The sequence below is a fragment of the Lotus japonicus genome, chromosome 1 (assembly GCF_012489685.1).
Source record: "Lotus japonicus ecotype B-129 chromosome 1, LjGifu_v1.2".
Lineage (NCBI taxonomy): Eukaryota > Viridiplantae > Streptophyta > Magnoliopsida > Fabales > Fabaceae > Lotus > Lotus japonicus.
In genome coordinates, this window is record NC_080041.1 from 75,392,752 (window position 1) to 75,412,258 (window position 19,507).

Here is a 19,507-nt window from a genome sequence, read left to right on the forward strand (position 1 = left end):
CCTTGTACACCCATTGTGGTATGTCTTCTATGAACTACTGTAATATGGTTCAAAGCTGAAAAGTTCAAGAACCAGTTAGAAGATATGAGACATAGCGAACTGAATAAGAAGTGCATAGTCTGTCTTATTGCTGGTCTGTTTATCATGTCAGCCTCACTTGTGTATGCTGCTTATGATAAACAGATTAGTGAAGCTACCGAAACATGTACACCACCTGAGGCAAGTATAATCTTCTTTTTCCTGGTTCCAATTGGTTTGATACATATGAAGTTACTGCATTATGTTATGCTTTGGCTTAGCAATAATTACTGCAAGAGGTTTGTTTTATGGAAGGTTTTTTTGTGTGTGTTTGTTTCTTGAGTAGGTTGTTTTTTTGGTTTAGTTTGCGCTATTGAGCGTGTTTCTAGTTTGTTTGTTTGGTTTTTTTTCCTTTCCCATCAATCTCTTTGTTGTTTGACTCTCATGTTTATAAATAATATTTTCTCTTTTGCTTTCAACAGCAAATATTTTGTATGGTGAAATAGTTATAGAGCACAAACTTAACACATTGTTTAGGTTGGAAGGAATTTCTCCTATAAAAATAGAGATTTGGAGAGAAAATAAATTATAGGGATGATTAAGTTTCAAATTCTTCTAAAACAAACGAGATTCAGTTTTAGTTAACCAACGGAGTTACTTTTTGGTTTTCCTTCCCATGATTAGGGAGATTAGGGAAAATAACTAGTTTCCGACTTGAATCAATCATTTTCAGTTAAATTTTGGTCGATATTTGTATTTGGTACTTTGTTAGTACCTGCAAAAACTTGTTCAAATTCCTTAAACCAACTAAAATAAGCAAATTAGTAGGACCCTAGTGGTATATTTATGATTATGAAGTACAACTTAATAACTTGTGGCAAAATGCATTTTACAATTTAGCAAACTAGTGATGAAACACATAGAAAGGTGAAAGTTCGAAGGAATTCCTACAAGCTTACTTCATTCAGTTGAGTTGGTGTAAAATTGTTGTAGTAAAACGAAAATTTCAGAAGCAATACTACCTCAACACTCAACAGAAATGACTGACTCATTCAAGGAATCCAAAAATTGTCCTTTAAGCGAACAATCATGTTTCATACTTCAATGTTAAAAGACTAGCAGCGTGCCCAAAGCGCAGCTACATCAAAGGAAACGGTGAATTCATTTCTTCATTCAAATTCTAATAAAAATTCTAAGCCTCAACCTTCAAATGGAAAAAATCTCTAAAGCGCCAAGATAGCAAGAGCCACACAAATTGAAGCCCCTGAATCTCAACATTCTCTAGAAATTGAAAATCAACAACATATCATATATTCTTTCTATCTTAGCATCTATTTTTCTTCTCCGGTATAAGCTATATTTTACATTGTATGTTCCTTCAGACACCAAAACTGCTAAATAAAATTTTATGGGGCACTAAGGGGTTGCCTCCTGAAGATCCGAAAATCATATATAGATAACAAAATCTCTATAGTTGCAGGTGAGAATGAGGCCATCATCGTCTCGAATCCAATCACAGAACTTCATGAGCCTTTCCATAGTACCTGTTAATGAATGGAGACTGCCAATACAAGCAATCATGCAATGTTCATCAAATGTGCGACAACTATGTACTCTGAATGCATCAAGTAATCAACAAGGAAATCATGAGAAAAGTAATATAATTTCAACTTTAAAGCCAAGAAAAATGTCAACTTAGTTTACGTTAGCTAAAAATGGGGAAAATTGTTTTCATAAATGTAGTGATCTTTTCTACCCCCTCCAATGACTGTAAACATCATCACACTCGATAAAGGGTAACCGATTACAGGTTCACAAGAAAAGTAAGAGCAACCTGATGCTAAAGAATTTCCCCCATGGCAGTGTCCACGGTAAAATGTCAAGTTCATTGAAATAGCAAGCTGCATACCAAGTATATCCTTATTTCTAACTCCTTATTTTGGTTTAATAATCCCAAGAATGAGAAATTGAATATCTCTTAGTGATCTTTGGCACCCCCTTTTCACTATTAGGTTTATCTATTTATATAGAAAGGTGCAAGTGGGTGAATCAAACTGCAAGTCTCTCATCTGTGAAATTCATGATAAATCTTAAATGTTCCATGAAAAAACCACCAAAAGCACCATGTAAGAAAGCCCAAACACCTACCTTAACATTTGATACATCAGGTGCGTTTGGACTTTGTATAGGGTAGAACTTATAAAATCGCATATTCTCAAATGCAGCTTTAGCTTCTTCACTCATTTCTTCAATTGCTTTCTTTCGAGTTTCCCTTGCCTACAAGAGATGCAAAAGGTAAAGAGGCAGAAAGCATCGACACATGGTGTTCAGAATTGAAAGTGAAAGTACCTCTCTATTAGCTTTCTTTGCTTCACGTACTTTTTCCTTGACAAATTCCTAAAACATACACGAATCAGTCTATTTCCTGCTTGAAGAGTGGTTGAAATTGAAAGCATGAATGAACTATTAATTTCAAATTACTTGGTAGTAGGTACTGTTGAATATCTATTAAGATTTAGTTTATAATTAGTCTTGTCTCATTGAGATATAGTTTAGATTTGTTTCTCTATCTTAGATTAGTATATCTTAGATTAGTATCTATTTAAATAGAGATGATATCTATTTAAATAGAGAAAGGTTTAGATAGATTTAGTTTCTTTTTATCTCTTTGTTAGTCTATATATATTGTAGTTTTCAGTCAAGTATTAATCAATGAAATACAAGTATTATTTTATCAAATTCAAGTTGGTATCAGAGCTAGTTTTGATCCCTCCGCTGTGAGGGGGCTCCTCCCCCGTGAGCCCCCTCATGGTGACTTTCCAAATCTCTTTGGATTTATTTTTTTTACTTTGCTTCCGCTTGTTAATTCTAGCCGTTTTCTTACGGCCTCGTTTCTTTCTAATTATGGCTCCCTTTCTCTTGGAACCCTAATAATGTTCAACCACTATCAAATCAACAGTCGGTTCGCTGTGCCGCCTTCCCAGCCATCGTTCGTGATGCCGCTTCCACAGAAAGGTTCGCCATGCTCTCTTGATTCTGTTCCAGCGGTCGGTTTCTCCATATCTGCCCTTCTTGCGTGTCGTTTGTGGCCGTGACTCGTGTTAAAGTGTCTGAACCATGCTACTGTGGAATTCTGTTACTGTGGTTTTTGCTTCTTTGGGTTTCGTTTGCAAGTTGTTGATGGAGCAGTGGTTAGGTGGACAGTAGTTATCACTTTTGGTTACTCTTGGTAGTCTAAACTAGGACTTAAAACTACAATTGGTGAAGTTGTGGCAAGACACATGGTGCCCTCACGCTTGTTCGCTTTCCTTTTTGCCCACATGTTTTCCAGATTCTTAGGCATAAGAATTTCAGTTCTCGGTTTTTGGCGGTTCTTGGCTAGAACCGGTCTTCCTCTCTTCCCTGTTCCATTCCAGAAGTCCATTGGTCCAGATTGGCAGCAAGGAAGTATGCTCGTATTACTCAAAAACTTGTTTCAACGCTAAATTTAAGGATCTCAAGATTCAGAACATGGTTGGCTCTAGTTTCTTGTTTTGGTTTCTTGCTTTTTTTTTTATGGCACAGTGTGGTTTTGGAGTTGGAAAAGATTTTTGCTCTCTATTAAAGTGGAGAATTGGTTTTGCATTGTGTGGTTTGTTGGTGTATAAATTTTGGACTATTATTGGGAATATCTCTCTCCGGCAGCAGCGACTTCTCAAGTTAATTATATTTGTTACAAGCTATGCATATGACATATATGATCTAGCTTGAGGGGAGGATCTAGATATTGTTAAATCTTAATTATATTTGTTACAAGCTATGCATATGACATATATGCTATAGCTTGAGGGGAAGTGTTAGATATTGTTAAGTATCTTAGAGACTACAGTCAGCCACCGCCGTCGGATTCCAAGCCACGCGCCTCCCATCTCTCTGCGTGTGAAGTCCACGCGCCGCTATCTCTGCTGCTTTGTTTTCGCTGGTCCTCTTTGTGTATCAGCCAGATTGCGCCGCTCTCTCCGCTGCTTTGTTCTCGCCGGTCCTCTTTGTGTATCAGCCAGGTTTGGTTTTAAGGATCCTCTGTTTTGACGTGTGTTGTGCCGTCACAGTTGTGATCATCCGGTCGTCCTCTCCCTGTTTGGTTTGTGGGTCAGCTGTTTTGACCCTGTTTGGACGTTTCTCGTGCCATATCTCACTGTTGGCCAAGTTTGGTTTGGTTTGGTTTGGTTTAGAGTTTTAACTCTGTTTTGACGCTCAGGTCCACATTGGTTTTTTGGACTTGAGTTGTTGTTTGCGTCTCATGGTTCGAGATGCTATTATTATATTGATCTTGGCTGACTTTATGCAATTTGGTTTGGTTTTGAAGGTGACAGTGTCACCTTCATTTGTTTTGTCTCAATTGTTTGGTTTTCTGGTTTCAGGGCTTCAGCTGCGAGTTGCGCTGGCCCACTCTCTAGTTGAGAGTTATTGGTTCTGGTTTTAGGGCTTCAGCTGCGAGTTGCGCTGGCCCACTCTCTAATGTTTGAGAGTTGTCTGTGTCAAAGTTGACACCATTGTTTGTCTTATAAGCCATCAATCGATTGACTTCAAGTATGTTTTATTTCTGTTTGGTTGTTGTTGGTGAGTTGTTGCTTCAGCTTTGTTTTGTTTTCGGGCGTATTGTTGCTGGTTTTTCGCCCTTGTTTGCTGGCTCAGCTACCCTACGACACTCCAGAAGAATTGGTTTTTGTCTTGCATCAATTTCAGCCATATCAAGTATGAGAAGTTGTCTTTATCGTGCCCATGAATTTAGCAGAAGTTCGAAAGATTATTCAATTTGAAGTATGAGAAGTTGTCTTTTGCCGCCATGGATTTACTAGAAGTTCGAAAGATTATTCAATCCAGAGATTCGCCAGGACCGTCATTATTAAAGGATATCTATTAAGATAGTTTTCTTCTTGGGTTAGATTTGTTACAAGCTTAAAGCTAAGTAAGCTTTAGCTTGAGGGGGAGTGTTGAATATCTATTAAGATTTAGTTTATAATTAGTCTTGTCTCATTGAGATATAGTTTAGATTTGTTTCTCTATCTTAGATTAGTATATCTTAGATTAGTATCTATTTAAATAGAGATGATATCTATTTAAATAGAGATAGGTTTAGATAGATTTAGTTTCTTTTTATCTCTTTGTTAGTCTATATATATTGTAGTTTTCAGTCAAGTATTAATCAATGAAATACAAGTATTATTTTATCAAATTCAAGTGGTACCTTAAAAGCATCTTTTTGATCTTCTGATAACTCCTCCTCCTCTATGAGCTTATCAGTGAACTCCTGTGGAATATTGAACAATTTAGCACATGAGGACTATGTCAATTATAATTATAATTATAATATCCTTTTCCAAACATATTTTTTTACCCACTATTTAAGAACTAAATAACAAAGTAACTTGTTTATTGTTAGAAGATAACAGCGATGAAAAAATGGCAAGCATGATTTTATCAGCTAATGAATGATTTGTAAGTTGAAACAAACAAACACACAGGTAGGGAGTGCGCGTGCACCCTCCCCCCTCCCCCCCCCCCCTCCTGCTACATACAGCTATGTTGAACAACTTATCATATGAGGACTTGTCTACTGTTGTTATATCCTTTTGCAAATATCCTCTACACACACATACAGAGAGAGAGAGAGAGAGAGAGAGAGAGAGAGAGAGAGAAAGAGTACAAAACCATACTTTCTAGTTTATAAACTACAACCCTAGGCAAACTTTCAAAACTAAAACTTGAGAAAGTTCATTCCTTACCTCAAGTTCATCTAATTCCCAATCAAATTCACAGAAGATCTGCAGGAAAGAGAGAGAAGAGATACGTAAGCTTGTAGAAAACTTATATGACACTAAACTACCTAATCTTATGTAAATATATAAAAGTGTCAATTCATTTCGCAAAGCTTCTCTCAATCATAATTACCGGTTTTGGCTCTCCTGGAAATATTATTTGAACCTCAGTGCTCTGTTCAAGTTCATCTTCCTTAAATGGCTGATAGAAATCTGTGAAAAGAATATAGAATAAAAATAATCCAATGAACATTTATCTTCTCCACATTATTGCATACAAGTATACAACCAATATATATTCATCTGAGCAATCACATTCTAAACCAAGGAACTCACAAGGCAAGCAGTACTCGTATTTCTTTACACGATCCAACTTCAGATGTTTCAAAGCAGCCCTGTTTTGCAGATTTATATCACACATAAGATAAAAGCCATTCAGAAACATACATGAACGAACAAGGATCAAGAGTATGGATAGAAAATTTAAACAAGAAACTACCAATAGCTACTGCAATAAATGGCCAGATCATCAAACTGTCTTTGTCAGCTTCCAAAAACTTATACAATTGTAGAAACTTGAAAAGATCAAAGCACTATACTTTTGGTTTACCCCAATTAACATTTCATTAAGTGTCAATATAAAATTACAGTAACATACTCATTTGTTTATTTCATTAGCATTTACTATCAAGAAGTCAAGAGAATTAAACAATGTAGGAAAAACTTAGTTAAAATGTGACGAATCTAGAAAAAACCAACCAATGTTCATATATTAAGGTATGAAAGTCATGGAAAATGAAACCTATCAGTGAAAAAAATTAACAAATGTATTGTCGCACAAGACAGTGTTATCAAATATTCACCATGGTCGCGCCATGGCGGTTTCTTATGGCAGTTTTAAGGCTTTCTGCCATGGCCGATTTCCCGCCATTATTTGTCATGTATGGCAGGATTTTGGCTTTCCGCCATGACCCGTCATCCGCAATTAAAAACACTCACAAGTACAGCTGAGTAAATGAGAGAGAGCAGGATTCGCATGTTAACTATTTAAGACACAAATTGCATAACCACTATATTTTAATTTTTTAAGTAAGAGTTCACCCTCTTAACAGTCTAGCTTTTAGGAGTGGAATCTCCTCTCTACGTCAAGTGGATTTAGAGTCTGGTTTCACCATCATCAAGTGAGGATGGACCACTTTCCGACCCTGTAGGATTGACATACAAGTATAGGAACCAGGTATATCGTTATAAAGAATATGGAAAAATTCACCAAAATTACAGCCACAACTCTGCAAAATTTCAAGGGCCTGCAAATCTCCCCAGCCAATGCCTCCGTTCTCTCTCAAATGACTTCATGAGTTCCCTTTCACCGCCTCGTGTTATTTATGAATTTCATAGCCCGCCTCTCTAACTATCTCAATTTCAACCTAAAAATTTCCAACTAACTAGTTTGATAACTAGCACATTGGTGGCTACGGTATAAGTATGATCCAATATCAGATGTACATCCCTCCCATTTAAAGTATAGGTTCTCCCCTTTTACATTCTTAAAAACTTGACTATGAATGGGTTGTGCTCTACATCAGCTAGTTAAAAAAGAAAGTATTCCGTGAAAGGTATAACATTGTATACAACAGAGGACTACGTTGCAGACTCCAAACAACTTGTAGGCTCCAGCACACCTCTCACAGCAATTTCTTGAATCGGTATTATGATTTATCAAAACAATAATAAAATAAATTTGAAAATCAAAGAATTATGCGGAATGTCAAAATAATTTGTTTGGTAACATGTAGGAAAATGGTAAAGACAACTGATGCAAAACCAAAAAAAAATAGAAGCATTGTTTATAACTATAAAAGTTATTTTGAAACAAAAAAGGCAGTTTAGTAGAGACTAGAGATGAGGCAAAAGCAAAACTAGGAGGGAGGAGGATAGGGACGTAAAAAATTCAGGCAATCAAATAAAATATATTAAGTTGTAAGCAACAATGTTCTCTATAAGAAATATATCTTTTTCAGAAAAATTATTTATAATCAGAACATTTAACAAATCAAACATATTCAATAGCAATTCAATACACATTTTGAGACCTAAAAGTATGAAATAGGTTGTACTGAGTTAAAGAAGAAGAAGAAAGCAATACCTCCTTTGGGTGCAACTCAAGATAAAAATTTGAGACTTCAACCTATCAACCTGGCTTTCTCTGCTCAAGACAAAATTATATAAAGAAGTTTAGAGATGGTCAAGAAGCAATGTTCCAAAAAAACCACAAAGAATGGCAGAATTAGATAGAATACCGGTGCTCAAGAGGGATATATGGAACCCAGTCCATTTTCATTTGTTTCATGGGAATGATCTCTTCGGCCTCTCTCTGAACTGAGTTAATCCCAATTTTATCAGATGGAGGAAAAGGTGATACGACCTGTTCACAAAAGGAATTTGAAACATAATCATAACTGATACAATTACAAAGTTTATTCCAGCATTTAAAACTGACAATCTAAGAGCTGAAATTTACATATAACGCCTCTACGACCATGTCCCCTAAGGAGTGAGACACAAAACAAAGGTAGAAGGCGCAAATGACTATTGTTATTTGCATGAACAAATTATCTAATTTTCATCTAAAAATCTAATACGCAATAATCAATTTAGACAACACAGGTAGATTTTGACAACTTACCGCTACAACAACCGGTATGCAGACAACTTTGCTTTCATCATTGAACCAGACCAGTTGAGCTGAAGATAAAACATGGATAACATGTAAGATTCAATACCAAATAAACTGAATCGGATGCCTATCAAATTCAAACTGCATCCTTGTAAAAAAAAAAACCGAAATACTAAAGTTTTCAAGCCACTTACGCTCAGTGCAGCCAAAGAGATAAACTTTTTTCTCATGCAACACGCCACCCTCTTCAAATGCATTCTGAACACAATTTAATAATCAGAGTAAGCAGTTAACCTTAAACAAAAGCCAAAAATTCAACATTAATAATCAGCAACCAACAATACTCACTTCCAGGTTAGAGAAATCCCACTTGTATTGATAGACAGAATCCAATTGATCCCACTGGCATCATAAGTAAGAGACATTAAGCAAATCACAGAAATGAAAATCAATAAAATTACAAAACAAAAGAAGGAAAAGTCGAAAACCCATGAAATAAACCAACCTCAGTTCCAACAGGGAAAGTTTGCTTCCATAAGTCCTCCTACAAGCAAAATCAACAACTATTAATCAGAAACAGTGAAGAAAAAGATAATCAAGCTGGGAAATTGTGTGTACCAAGTTGCGCTTGTCCTCGAAGTACTCATCGGGCTTGGAAGGTTTAGGTTTCGTCGATCGCTTCTTGCTTTGTTTGGGTTCTGCTGCGTCTTCGTGCTTAGCTCTCCTCTTTGTTCCTTTGGCCGCCATGAGAGAAGAGAAGAGGAGAAAGGAAATAGGGTTGGAGTTGTAAGATCAATGAATGTGGAGGATTCAATTCAAATCTGTGAAGAACAAGACACAAATTTGAGGGAACGAGGGTTAGGTTTTGAATTTTCAGCGTGAGATGAACGCATAGGAAATTTGAAGACACACAAGTAGACAATAAAACAACGGTACCTAAAACAACATGCGGATTGAAGAGGCGGGAATGGTTGTGTTCGGTTGTGTTTGGTTTTATACTTTTCAAAAATTGAAATTGAAATTTTCAAGAAAGACAATTATTTACCAATAAAATAGTTTAGATATAATGATTTTATTTTCGCAAAGAAGAAGGACGATGCGGGCGATGGAGTGAGAATCGTAAGCCGCCGATGAAATGACGCATTGATGACAACTTGTAGGAGTCTCAGTGTTTAATTCCAAATTGGCTTCTTGCAGCATCATTTGTTTGCATCTCTCTCCTGCGCAATTATAGTCATTGGTTTTTTGTAATCAAGGGTTACGATTAAATTAATAAAAATAAATTAAAATTTAAAAAGTACAAGTATATTTGTTAGTTGTAGTCTTGTAGAGGATGGAGAGGTTGTAAATTATCTTAATTTGGTAATTGAGAGATAGGGAATTATGTAGTCGCCTAATTGTTTGGTAACCAACCATGCTACCTCTCAGCGGGGTTGTTGTAGACTATCAAGTTGTAACTATCGACTTTGATATCAATTGTTATGGTGTGAAAGGTATGCCAATATTGGATGAGGAGTAAACAATATTAGTGAAAAAATACCACATATTATGTGAATGTAGAGAATATGGTTGAAGGAAAAACTATCCACCCTGTCCCAAAGAACCCATAATTACTCCATCAATAGTCTATTGTCTATTCAGATTTTTTAGCACATATGGAATGGAGAATCATTAGAATTCGAGGAGCATGTGATTTACATTTACAATTGATTAGCCATAGTGAAATTTTAAGGTACTAGACTCAATATGATTTTTTTGGTATGACTCACTTTGATTTTTTTCCATATTGATCATAACTTAATATCAACAAGGCTTAAATAAGTTTTTGGTCCCTAACCTTTACCAAATGCTTGGTTTTCGTCCCTCGTCGGAGCAAAGGTGGGTTTTAGTCCCTAACCTTTGCAACAAGATTTGGTTTTCATCCTTCCGGAGCTCTGGGTCAATGCCGGAGCTCCGGTGGCCCATGTGGCAATGCCACATGGGATTAACGAGGCCAGGTGGCCTTTTTTGTCCATTTTGTTAAAAAAAAATAGAAACCCAGAAAACAATGAATCTTCATCTTCTTCAATTATCTTCTTCATAATCTTCATCTTAAAATCCAGAAAATAAAACATCAACACCACTATTCATAAAATCCCCAAATTAAAAACCCTACTCCCCAAATTAAAAATCCCTAAATTAAAACATCAAGCCACCATTTTCACTAGAAACCTATTTCCAAAACATCCAGCCCTGACTTTCTCCTCTTCCTCCTATACAGCTCAGCGCGCTCTTCTTCCTCTCCCTCTGGTTCTCAAATTCCACTTGTATCCACCTCTATATCTCCTTCGATCTGGGTTTTCATGGGTTATCCTTTTCGATCCCAGATCGAGGGAAAGTGCGAGAACCCAGATCTTTGCTCAATGGTGGAACTCGCGGGAGGTAGCGGCAGAGATGGAGAAGACGACACGGCGCAGAGACGACTCGATGATGGTGGTGGTTCTTCAACGACTCAGATCCAAGAGAGGGAAAGCTAGGTTTGGGTTTCTGGGGAAAGAGTGAGAATGAGGGTTTTCTGGGTTTTTGGTTTAGATCTGAGTTTTCATGAGTTTCTTCATTTGAAAGCTCCCATCTTTATCTTGATCTGAGATAGCACATAAGAATTTTGAAACATGCTAAGAGTAAACTCGATTCTAACTGAAATTGAACACTTAAAACTAGAATTCCCATTTTAATATTTACATGATTTGTGTAAATGGAGTTATGGATGATTTGTGTAAATGGAATTATAGATGGCATACAGAAGCTGAAGCTGGCAACAAATTGGTAGGATGTCTGGTTTTCTTGTGAGAATTCCTACATTTTTATTTAATTACTGAGTTATTTTCCATTTTTTTAATAAAAATAAAAATTAACACCTGGCCTCATTAATCCCATGTGGCATTGCCACATGGGCCACCGGAGCTCCGGCGTTAACCCAGAGCTCCGGAGGGATGAAAACCAAATTTTATGGCAAAGATTAGAGACTAAAACCCACCTTTGCTCCGGCAAGGGACTAAAACCAAGCATTTGGTAAAGGTTAATGACCAAAAACTTATTTAAGCCTATCAACAATGGTGAAGCGTTGGAGACCTCAAACACACATTTTTCACATGGCCATGGGTGGATGTAGAATTATTTTACTAGATATATTTGTCCAAATGGGTGTCAGAGTAGATGGACAACTAGTTACAAACATTACTTTAACTAACTAGGGACCTCTTGTAGAGTTGTTGAGGTGGCTCCATCTGAGGATGATTAAATGCAAATGTGTCCGTTGCAAATGATATGGTTAAATGCCAACTCCAACAACATTCCTGACGAGGTCTTATTGGACCAAAATCATAAAAGATACTTGATTATATTTTGAATGCTATTTTTTAATTTATTTCTGACTTGAATGAATGATTTTCAGCGAGGTTTTGATCAATATTTGTATTTTGGTGCCAGTGAAAACTTGTTTAGGTCCCCTCGTGAAATCCGTTAAAATAAGCTAATCTGTAGGACGTTAGTGGCACATTCATGATTATGAAGTACAACTTAATAATGTAGCAAAACACATTTATAAATTAGCAAACTACCTTTATGTATCTAGTGAAAACAACACGATGAAACAACTTCATTTACCACCAAACTGCATATATCAACTGACTTGAAGTTATTTAGTTATATAGAGGTTTCGAGTCCAAAACCTGTGAATGTAAGTCATTAATACTTGATAGAAAGAGTTTGTCCATAGTGGTCATACCTAGCTCGAACAAGGGATACTTGTGGCTTAAACCAGAAAACAACTTCGTTTGATAGAATTTTGACAGGCTCACCTTATTCAGTTGAGTTGGTGTAAAATTGCAGTCGTAAACTAAAACTTTCATAACTCGTATGACAATACCACCTCAACACTCAACAGAAATGTCTGTCTTGGATTATCTCATTCAAGAAATCAAACAATTGTCCTCTAAGCGAACAATCATGTTTCATTCTTCAATGTTTAAAAAACAGAAGCATACTCAATGCCAGCTACATTAAAGAAAACAAGAAATTCATTTCTTCATTCAAACTCTAATAAAAACTATACATCTCAACTTTCAAATGGAAAGAATCTCAAAAGTACCAAGATAGCAAGAGCAACGCCAATTGAAGCCCCTGAATCTCAACATTCTCTAGAAATTGAAAATCAGCAACATATCATATAATCTTCCTATCTGAACATCTAATTTACTTGGTATAAGCTACATTTTACGTTGTTTGTTCCTTCAAAAACCAAAAACCAAAACTGCTAAATCAAATTTAATAGGGCACCAAGGGGTTGCCTCCCAAAGACTTGTACATCACAGTAACAAAATCTCTATAGTGGCATGCGAAAAAAGCCTGCGAGTTGAAGCTATCTTCTCTTGTATCCAATCACAGTTCTTCATTAGCGTTTCCATAATACCTGTTAATGTATCTAGACTGCCAATACAAACAATGATGCAATGTTCATTAATTGTGCGGCAACTGAGTAATTCGAATGTATCAAGTAATCAAGTAAGAGATCATGAGAAAAGTAAAACAATAACTTCAATTGCATTATTCACACTGTAAAGTCAAGAAAAAGGTCAACTTAGTCTTCGTAAGCTCAAAAATGGGGAATTTTTTTTCATAGATGTAAGAGTGATCATTTATTTGCTCCCTTCCAAAGATAACTAATGAAGGGTAACTGATTATAGGTTCACAAGAAAAGTAAGAGCAACCTAATGCTAAAGAGTTCCCCCCATGGTGGGGTCCATAGAGAATGTCAAGTACATTGAAAAACATGATAGAATAGATCACCAAAGCAGAGGAGTTTTAAAATTTCTCACTTCTAATTTGAAATAGCTGGCTGCATCTCTTATACCGAGTATAACCTTATTTCTAACTCCTTATTTTGGTTTAGTAATCCTAAGAAAGAGAAACTGAATATCTCTTACTATTATTAATATTTGGCACACCCCTTGTTTATTGTATTAGGTTTATCTATTTATATAGAAAGGTTCAAGTGGGTGAATCAAACTGCAAGACTCTCATCTATGACTATGACATTGATAAATCTTAAATGTTCCATCAGAGAATCACCAAAAAGCATAATGTCAGAGTGCCCAAACACCTACCTTCATTGATACATCAGGTGTGTCTGGACTTTTCACAGGGTAGAACTTATAAGATCGCTTATTCTTAATTACAGCTTTAGTTTCCTCCCTCATTTCTTCAATGGCTTTTCTTCGAGCTTCCCTTGCCTACAGGAGATAGAATAGGTCAAAACGAAGAAACCAGCAACATGTGGTGTTCAGAAGTGAAAGTACCTCTCTATTAGTTTTCTTTGCTTCACGTACTTTTTCCTTGGCAAATTCCTAAAACATTAAAAGAATCAGCTTATCTCCTGCTGGAAGAGTGTTTCAAAGCATTAATGAACTATTGGTTTCCAATTACTTGATAGTTGGTACCTTAAAAGCATCTTTGTGATCTTCTGATAACACCTCCTTCTGTATGAGCTTATCAGTGAACTCCTGTGGAATAATGAACAATTTAGCGCATGAGGATTTTGTCAATTATGATATCCTTTCAAAACATCTTTTATTTATATCCTCTATTTATGAGGAGGTTTATTGCGGAGAAATAATAAAGCATGGACAAAGCACAAACAAACAAAACTTTTTCTCTTCCTCATGTCTTATCATCTAGATTGCCACATGTCAAGAATTTTAAGAACTGAATAGCATAGTAACATGTTTATAGTAAGATGATGACAACAGCAATGGAAAATGGCAAAGCCAAAGAAACAATAAATTTCCTGTAGAATGATGCCAAGCATGATGATAATCAGCTAATGAATTTTATGTAAGTTGAAACAAGCAAACAAACACACGCGTGGGGGCACGCACACGCAGCACACATGCACACACACACCCATACTGACATACAGACATGTTGAACAATTTAGCACATGGGGGACTTTCTAAATATCCTACACACAGAGAGGACACACATAAAAAGCCAGACTTTCTAGTTTATAAAGAATAACTCTAGCGAAAATTCTAAATAAAACTTTAGAAAGCTAATTCCTTACCTCAAGTTCATCTAATTCCCAATCAAAACCACAGACAACCTGTGTGAAAGGGAGAGGGAGAAGAGATCAGTATGCATTTAGAAAAACAATATGGAACCAACCTGCCTAATCTTGTATAGATATGTAAATTCAAACTGTCAATTCATTTCGCAAAACTTCTCTGAATCATAATTACCGGATTTGGCTCTGCTGGAAATAGTATTGGAACCTCAGTGCTCTGTTCAAGCTCATCTTCCTTAAATGGGTCGTAGAAATCTGTGAAAATAATATAGAATAAAAACAATCAAATAATAATGGTAAAAGGATTACATTTATCTTCTCCCCATTGTTGCAAACAAGTATACAGCCAATATATATGATCAATTATACTCTAAATCCAAAAACTCACAAGGCAAGCAGTAGTCATATTTCTTCACACGATCAATCTTCATATGTTTCAAAGCAGCCCTGTTTTTCAGATTCAAATCATGCATAAGATAAAAACCATTGAAAACATGCAAGAGCAAGGATCAAGAGAGAGTGGATAGAAAATTCTAACAAGCAACTACGACTAGCTACTACAATAAAGGGACAGCTCATCAAGTTGACTATATCAGCTTCCAAAAACTTTTACAATGGTAAAAACTTGAAAATATCAAATCCCTATACTTGGGGTTTACCCCAATTAACATTTCATTTAAGTGTCAATATAGAATTAGAATCATAGACTCATTTGTTTATTTCATTAGCATTTACCATCAAGAAGTCAAGAAAATTAAACAATGTAGGTATAAATTCGTTAAAATGTGACCAATCTCAACCTATCAAGGTCTGAAAACCACGGCAAATAAAACCTGTCAAGGTCAAAGTTTACAAAATGAATTGTCACACAACAGCTGAATCCATGAGAGAGCATGATTCCCATGTTAACACGGTTGAAGACACCGAACCACTATATGTTAAGTGAAAGCTGACCCCTCTTAACAGCCTAGCTTTTAGGAGTGGAATCTCCTCTCCTCTAAGTCAAGTGGATTTAGAGTCTGGTTTCACCACCATCAAGTGAGGATGGTCCACTTTGCATCCCAATAAGATTGATACACAAGTATAGAAACCTGATATATCATTATACAGAATATGGACAAATTCCCCAATTACAGCCACAACTCAGCAGAATTTCAAGGGTTAATAAACCTGCCCGGCTTGACCTTAGTTCTCTCTCAAATGACTATATGAGTTCCCTTTATGTATTTCATAGCCCACCTCTCTAACTATCTCAGTCTCAGCCTAACTAAAGATTCACACAAAGGGAACTCAAAGAAAGTTAGAGAGGTGGGCTATGAAATACATAAAGATTCACACAATCAAAGAAAGCATATCAAGTTAAAGATTCCAAGTTAATGACTATATGACTATATGAGTTCCCTTTAGTTGGAAATTGTCAAAAACATATAGTCATTTGAGACTGGGAGGGGGAGGATAAGGACGTTAAAGATTCACACAATCAAAGAAAGCATATCAAGTTGCAAGAGACAATCAGATAATGTTCTCTATAAATAAAAAGATATATTTTACAGAAACTTTATTTATAATCAGAAGTTCAGAACATCTAACAAATCAAACATCTCCAATATTAATGCAATACTTATTTTGAGACCTAAGGTATAAACAGGCTATCAAAACATACTGAATTAAAGAGAAGAGAGAAACAGATACCTTCTTTGGGTGCAACTCAAGATAAATATTTGAGACTTCAACCTATCAACCTGGCTTTCTCTATTCATGACAAAATTATATAAAGAAGTTCAGAGATGGTCAAGAAGAAATATTTCAAAGAAACCACAAAGAATGGCAAAATTGAATAGAATACCGGTTCTCCAGAGGGATATATGGAACCCAGTCCATTTTCATTTGTTTCATGGGAATTATCTCAGTCTCTCTCTGAACTGACTTAATCCCAATTTTATCAGATGGAGGAAAAGGTGATACAACCTGTTCACAAAAGGAAGTTGAAACATTATCAAAATGATACAATTACAAAGTTGATTCCAACATTTAAAACTGGCAATCTATGAGCTGGAATTTCGAGATAACACTTCTACACCCAAGGTTTAAGCATAAGCATTTTAATATGCCCAAGTACCATGCCCCACAAGACACAAATCCCAGGTAGAAGGCACAAATGATTATTGTTATTTGCAGGAACAAATAGTCTAATTTTCATCTAAAAAGCTAGTAAGCAGTAATCAATGAAGCCAACACATGTAGATTTTGACAGAGCCCAGTTTGACAACTTACTGCTACAACAACAGGTATGTAAATAACTTTGCTTTCATCCTCGGAGTGGACCAGTAGAGCTGAAGGTATAACACGGATAACACACACGTAAGATGAATGACCAGATAAGGCGAAACAAATACCTATCAAATTCAAGCTGCATTTGCATAAAAAAAATAACGAAATACTCAAGCTTGCGAGCCACTTACGCTCAGTGCAACCAAAGAGATAAACTTTTTTCTCATGCAGCACACCACCCTCTTCAAATGCATTCTAAAGACAATTTAATAATCAGATTAATCAGTCAGCCCTTTTAAGATAAAAACCAAAACCCAAACACCAATAATTAGCAACAGTAATAGAATCTTTTGGCTTCTCAAAAAAAAAAAAGCAACAGTAATAGAATATACTCACTTCCAGATTAGAGAAATCCCACTTGCATTGATAGACAGAATCCAATAGATCCCACTGACACCATAAGTAAGAGATAGTAAGAAAAACCAGGGTTGTTAATGGCAGATAGCGTAGCGTAGCGGCAAACCCAAAAAACACTATTTAAAGGAATGGAATGAGGGTTTGGTTTTGAAAATCCAGCGTGAGATGAACGCAGGGAAATTTGAAGGCGGGAGGGAGGGTTTCTGCGTAACTTTTGGATTTGGATGACTTAGCCTACAGGTTACGCAGACCAAAATCAAAAATCTATTTATTATTTTATTGTATTTATTTTTTTTATTTAGTTACAAGAGTTACAAAGGTTATTAGGTTTCACAGAAAACTTTGTGAATTTGTTTATTTTATTTTTACATTAGATTTTATTAAATATCATAGGATTCTATAGTTAATAGTTATTGATTTATTTATATGTTTAAACATGTTAGAATACATATTGATATATCTATGGAAAAAAATATATATAATCATATAAACCTCTTTAGAAATATACTAATTACTTATTTAATTTGTGTTAGACGATAGAATGATTTTAATATATTTTTACTCATTGGATTAAAAGAGAATTTTACTTTTTTTTTTTAAAAAGAGAATTTTGATTGGATATCTTGGAAGATAATTTGATTTAGATCATGGTATTTTTGTATTTTTTTAAAACATATATTTTGGTATTTTATGAGTTTTCTTTCTTCATGTTTTTGGATTATGAATTTCTTATTTCTTGTGATAAATTAAAGCATATTTTTTGGGTTATCTTTTTAATATTTAAAGATAAACACACGTTTATAAGAAGTATTTACAAAGACTATCTATATAAAAATAAATCAAAATAAGTAATCACATGCATAAAACAAAATCAAATTCCTGATTTGGAGTAATAATATACCAAATCAGGAATCATCAATATCAATCAATGTATATTATAAAAGAAGAACTTCCATAAGGTTGATTTAGACGTGTTATTCTCAGGTTAATTCTCATAAGAAAAATTTCACGTGTCAATTTATTAGATAGCAAATTCCACGTGTCAATTTGTTAGATAGTTTCTGTTGAAAAAAAAATCTTCCTAAATTTTTTTTTTATATATTAATCTTGAATTTCATGAAATCATGCCATCAACTTTGTAAACATAATTGATTTAGTTTTGAATAATAGATTTTCATATCATTAGATATCCAATCAATTAATGTTTAATATCCAATCATGTCATTCCATTAGATATCTTCTCTTTCTGTTGGGTTATTTTATATTGAAACCAAATTTTAAAAAATTTGCCTTAATTATCTAAGATTTATTACCTAGATTATTCCTTACAAAATTTATTTCCAAAACAAATCCTGAAACAGTTTTCATTATCTCTTCAAATTAGGAAACATCATCTACCCTCAACCTTGCGACATGCGATTTCAATTTGGTTGTAGAATATAAACCTTATTCTTCTCCATTCTCATATTCTCCATTAATGGCTCCAATCTACAAAGTCTTCATGAGTTTATTTAGATTCAATACTTACGAAGACTTTATCCTCCTCTATGTAAGCGTTATATATACAAAGAAGTATTGCATCTTTGGTATGTCTCTTTACTTTTAAACAAGGGACCTCTTTACCCCTGGTTTTGTAATGTGTGATTTGTCTTACAAAGAAGTATTGCATCTTTGAACAGATTTTAGAAAGTGAGGACGGAAGCAATATGTGGTTCTCCCTCGGTATTTCTCTTTTGATTACCTCTACTGTAGAACAGAAACCTTCCCCTTCTTTCTGCAATTTTTCTCTAGAAATAGTTGGGAAGACTTATTAACTAGGGGAAATACTAATTTTTGTTTGCTATTCATGTGTATGATACCAGACTCCAATGGTGGCCAACATTTTGTTCGCAACAGAACGAGGCTAAGATGGTGGTTCAGAGAACACCGATGTTCTGTACTAGGGAGATCTGACGTAAAAGACTGACAGAAAGTAAACCCTAGCAGAGTACTAAAAATATCATAAAAGGAATATTCTCATTAAATGTTCAAAAGGTACTTTTTACAAGGTGTTGACCTCTCCTTTTATAGAGGGAGTGATCATGATGTGGACTTTTACTGTACTTGGGCCTGACAACCGGGGCCCAAGCCTCTATACATATAAGACAAATCTAAAGGAATCTTCCAGCTGGCGTGTGGGCCTGTCCAAAGGAAGGGCGGGATTCGATGTTGTTCCGCAAACCCCGC

General features: G+C 35.3%; 2 protein-coding genes across 3 annotated transcripts; both read right to left on the bottom strand.

Annotated features, from left to right (window-relative positions):
• Positions 1-1,157: 1,157 nt before the first annotated feature.
• Positions 1,158-9,666, bottom strand: LOC130711056 (protein HEAT INTOLERANT 4-like). Of its 2 annotated transcripts, XM_057560514.1 has the most exons (15): positions 9,430-9,666; positions 9,112-9,314; positions 8,999-9,037; positions 8,842-8,895; positions 8,688-8,751; positions 8,503-8,561; positions 8,117-8,241; positions 7,963-8,022; positions 6,153-6,211; positions 5,950-6,029; positions 5,784-5,822; positions 5,246-5,308; positions 2,368-2,415; positions 2,167-2,295; positions 1,158-1,579 (listed from the first exon to the last, which is right to left on the bottom strand). In XM_057560514.1, the coding sequence occupies exons 2-15, from the start codon at positions 9,238-9,240 to the stop codon at positions 1,532-1,534; spliced, it is 996 nt and encodes a 331-aa protein (XP_057416497.1). In that variant the 5' UTR covers positions 9,241-9,314; positions 9,430-9,666; the 3' UTR covers positions 1,158-1,531. The 2 variants fall into 2 exon arrangements, with proteins under 2 accessions (XP_057416497.1, XP_057416489.1); XM_057560506.1 differs by lacking the exon at positions 9,430-9,666 and having other exon boundaries at positions 9,112-9,423.
• Positions 9,667-12,563: 2,897 nt separating this feature from the next.
• On the bottom strand, positions 12,564-17,126 carry LOC130732045 (protein HEAT INTOLERANT 4-like). Its single transcript, XM_057584172.1, has 11 exons — positions 17,056-17,126; positions 16,868-16,926; positions 16,440-16,561; positions 16,286-16,345; positions 14,982-15,040; positions 14,769-14,848; positions 14,594-14,632; positions 13,971-14,033; positions 13,830-13,877; positions 13,638-13,763; positions 12,564-12,960 (listed from the first exon to the last, which is right to left on the bottom strand). The coding sequence occupies exons 3-11, from the start codon at positions 16,487-16,489 to the stop codon at positions 12,913-12,915; spliced, it is 573 nt and encodes a 190-aa protein (XP_057440155.1). The 5' UTR covers positions 16,490-16,561; positions 16,868-16,926; positions 17,056-17,126; the 3' UTR covers positions 12,564-12,912.
• Positions 17,127-19,507: the final 2,381 nt, after the last annotated feature.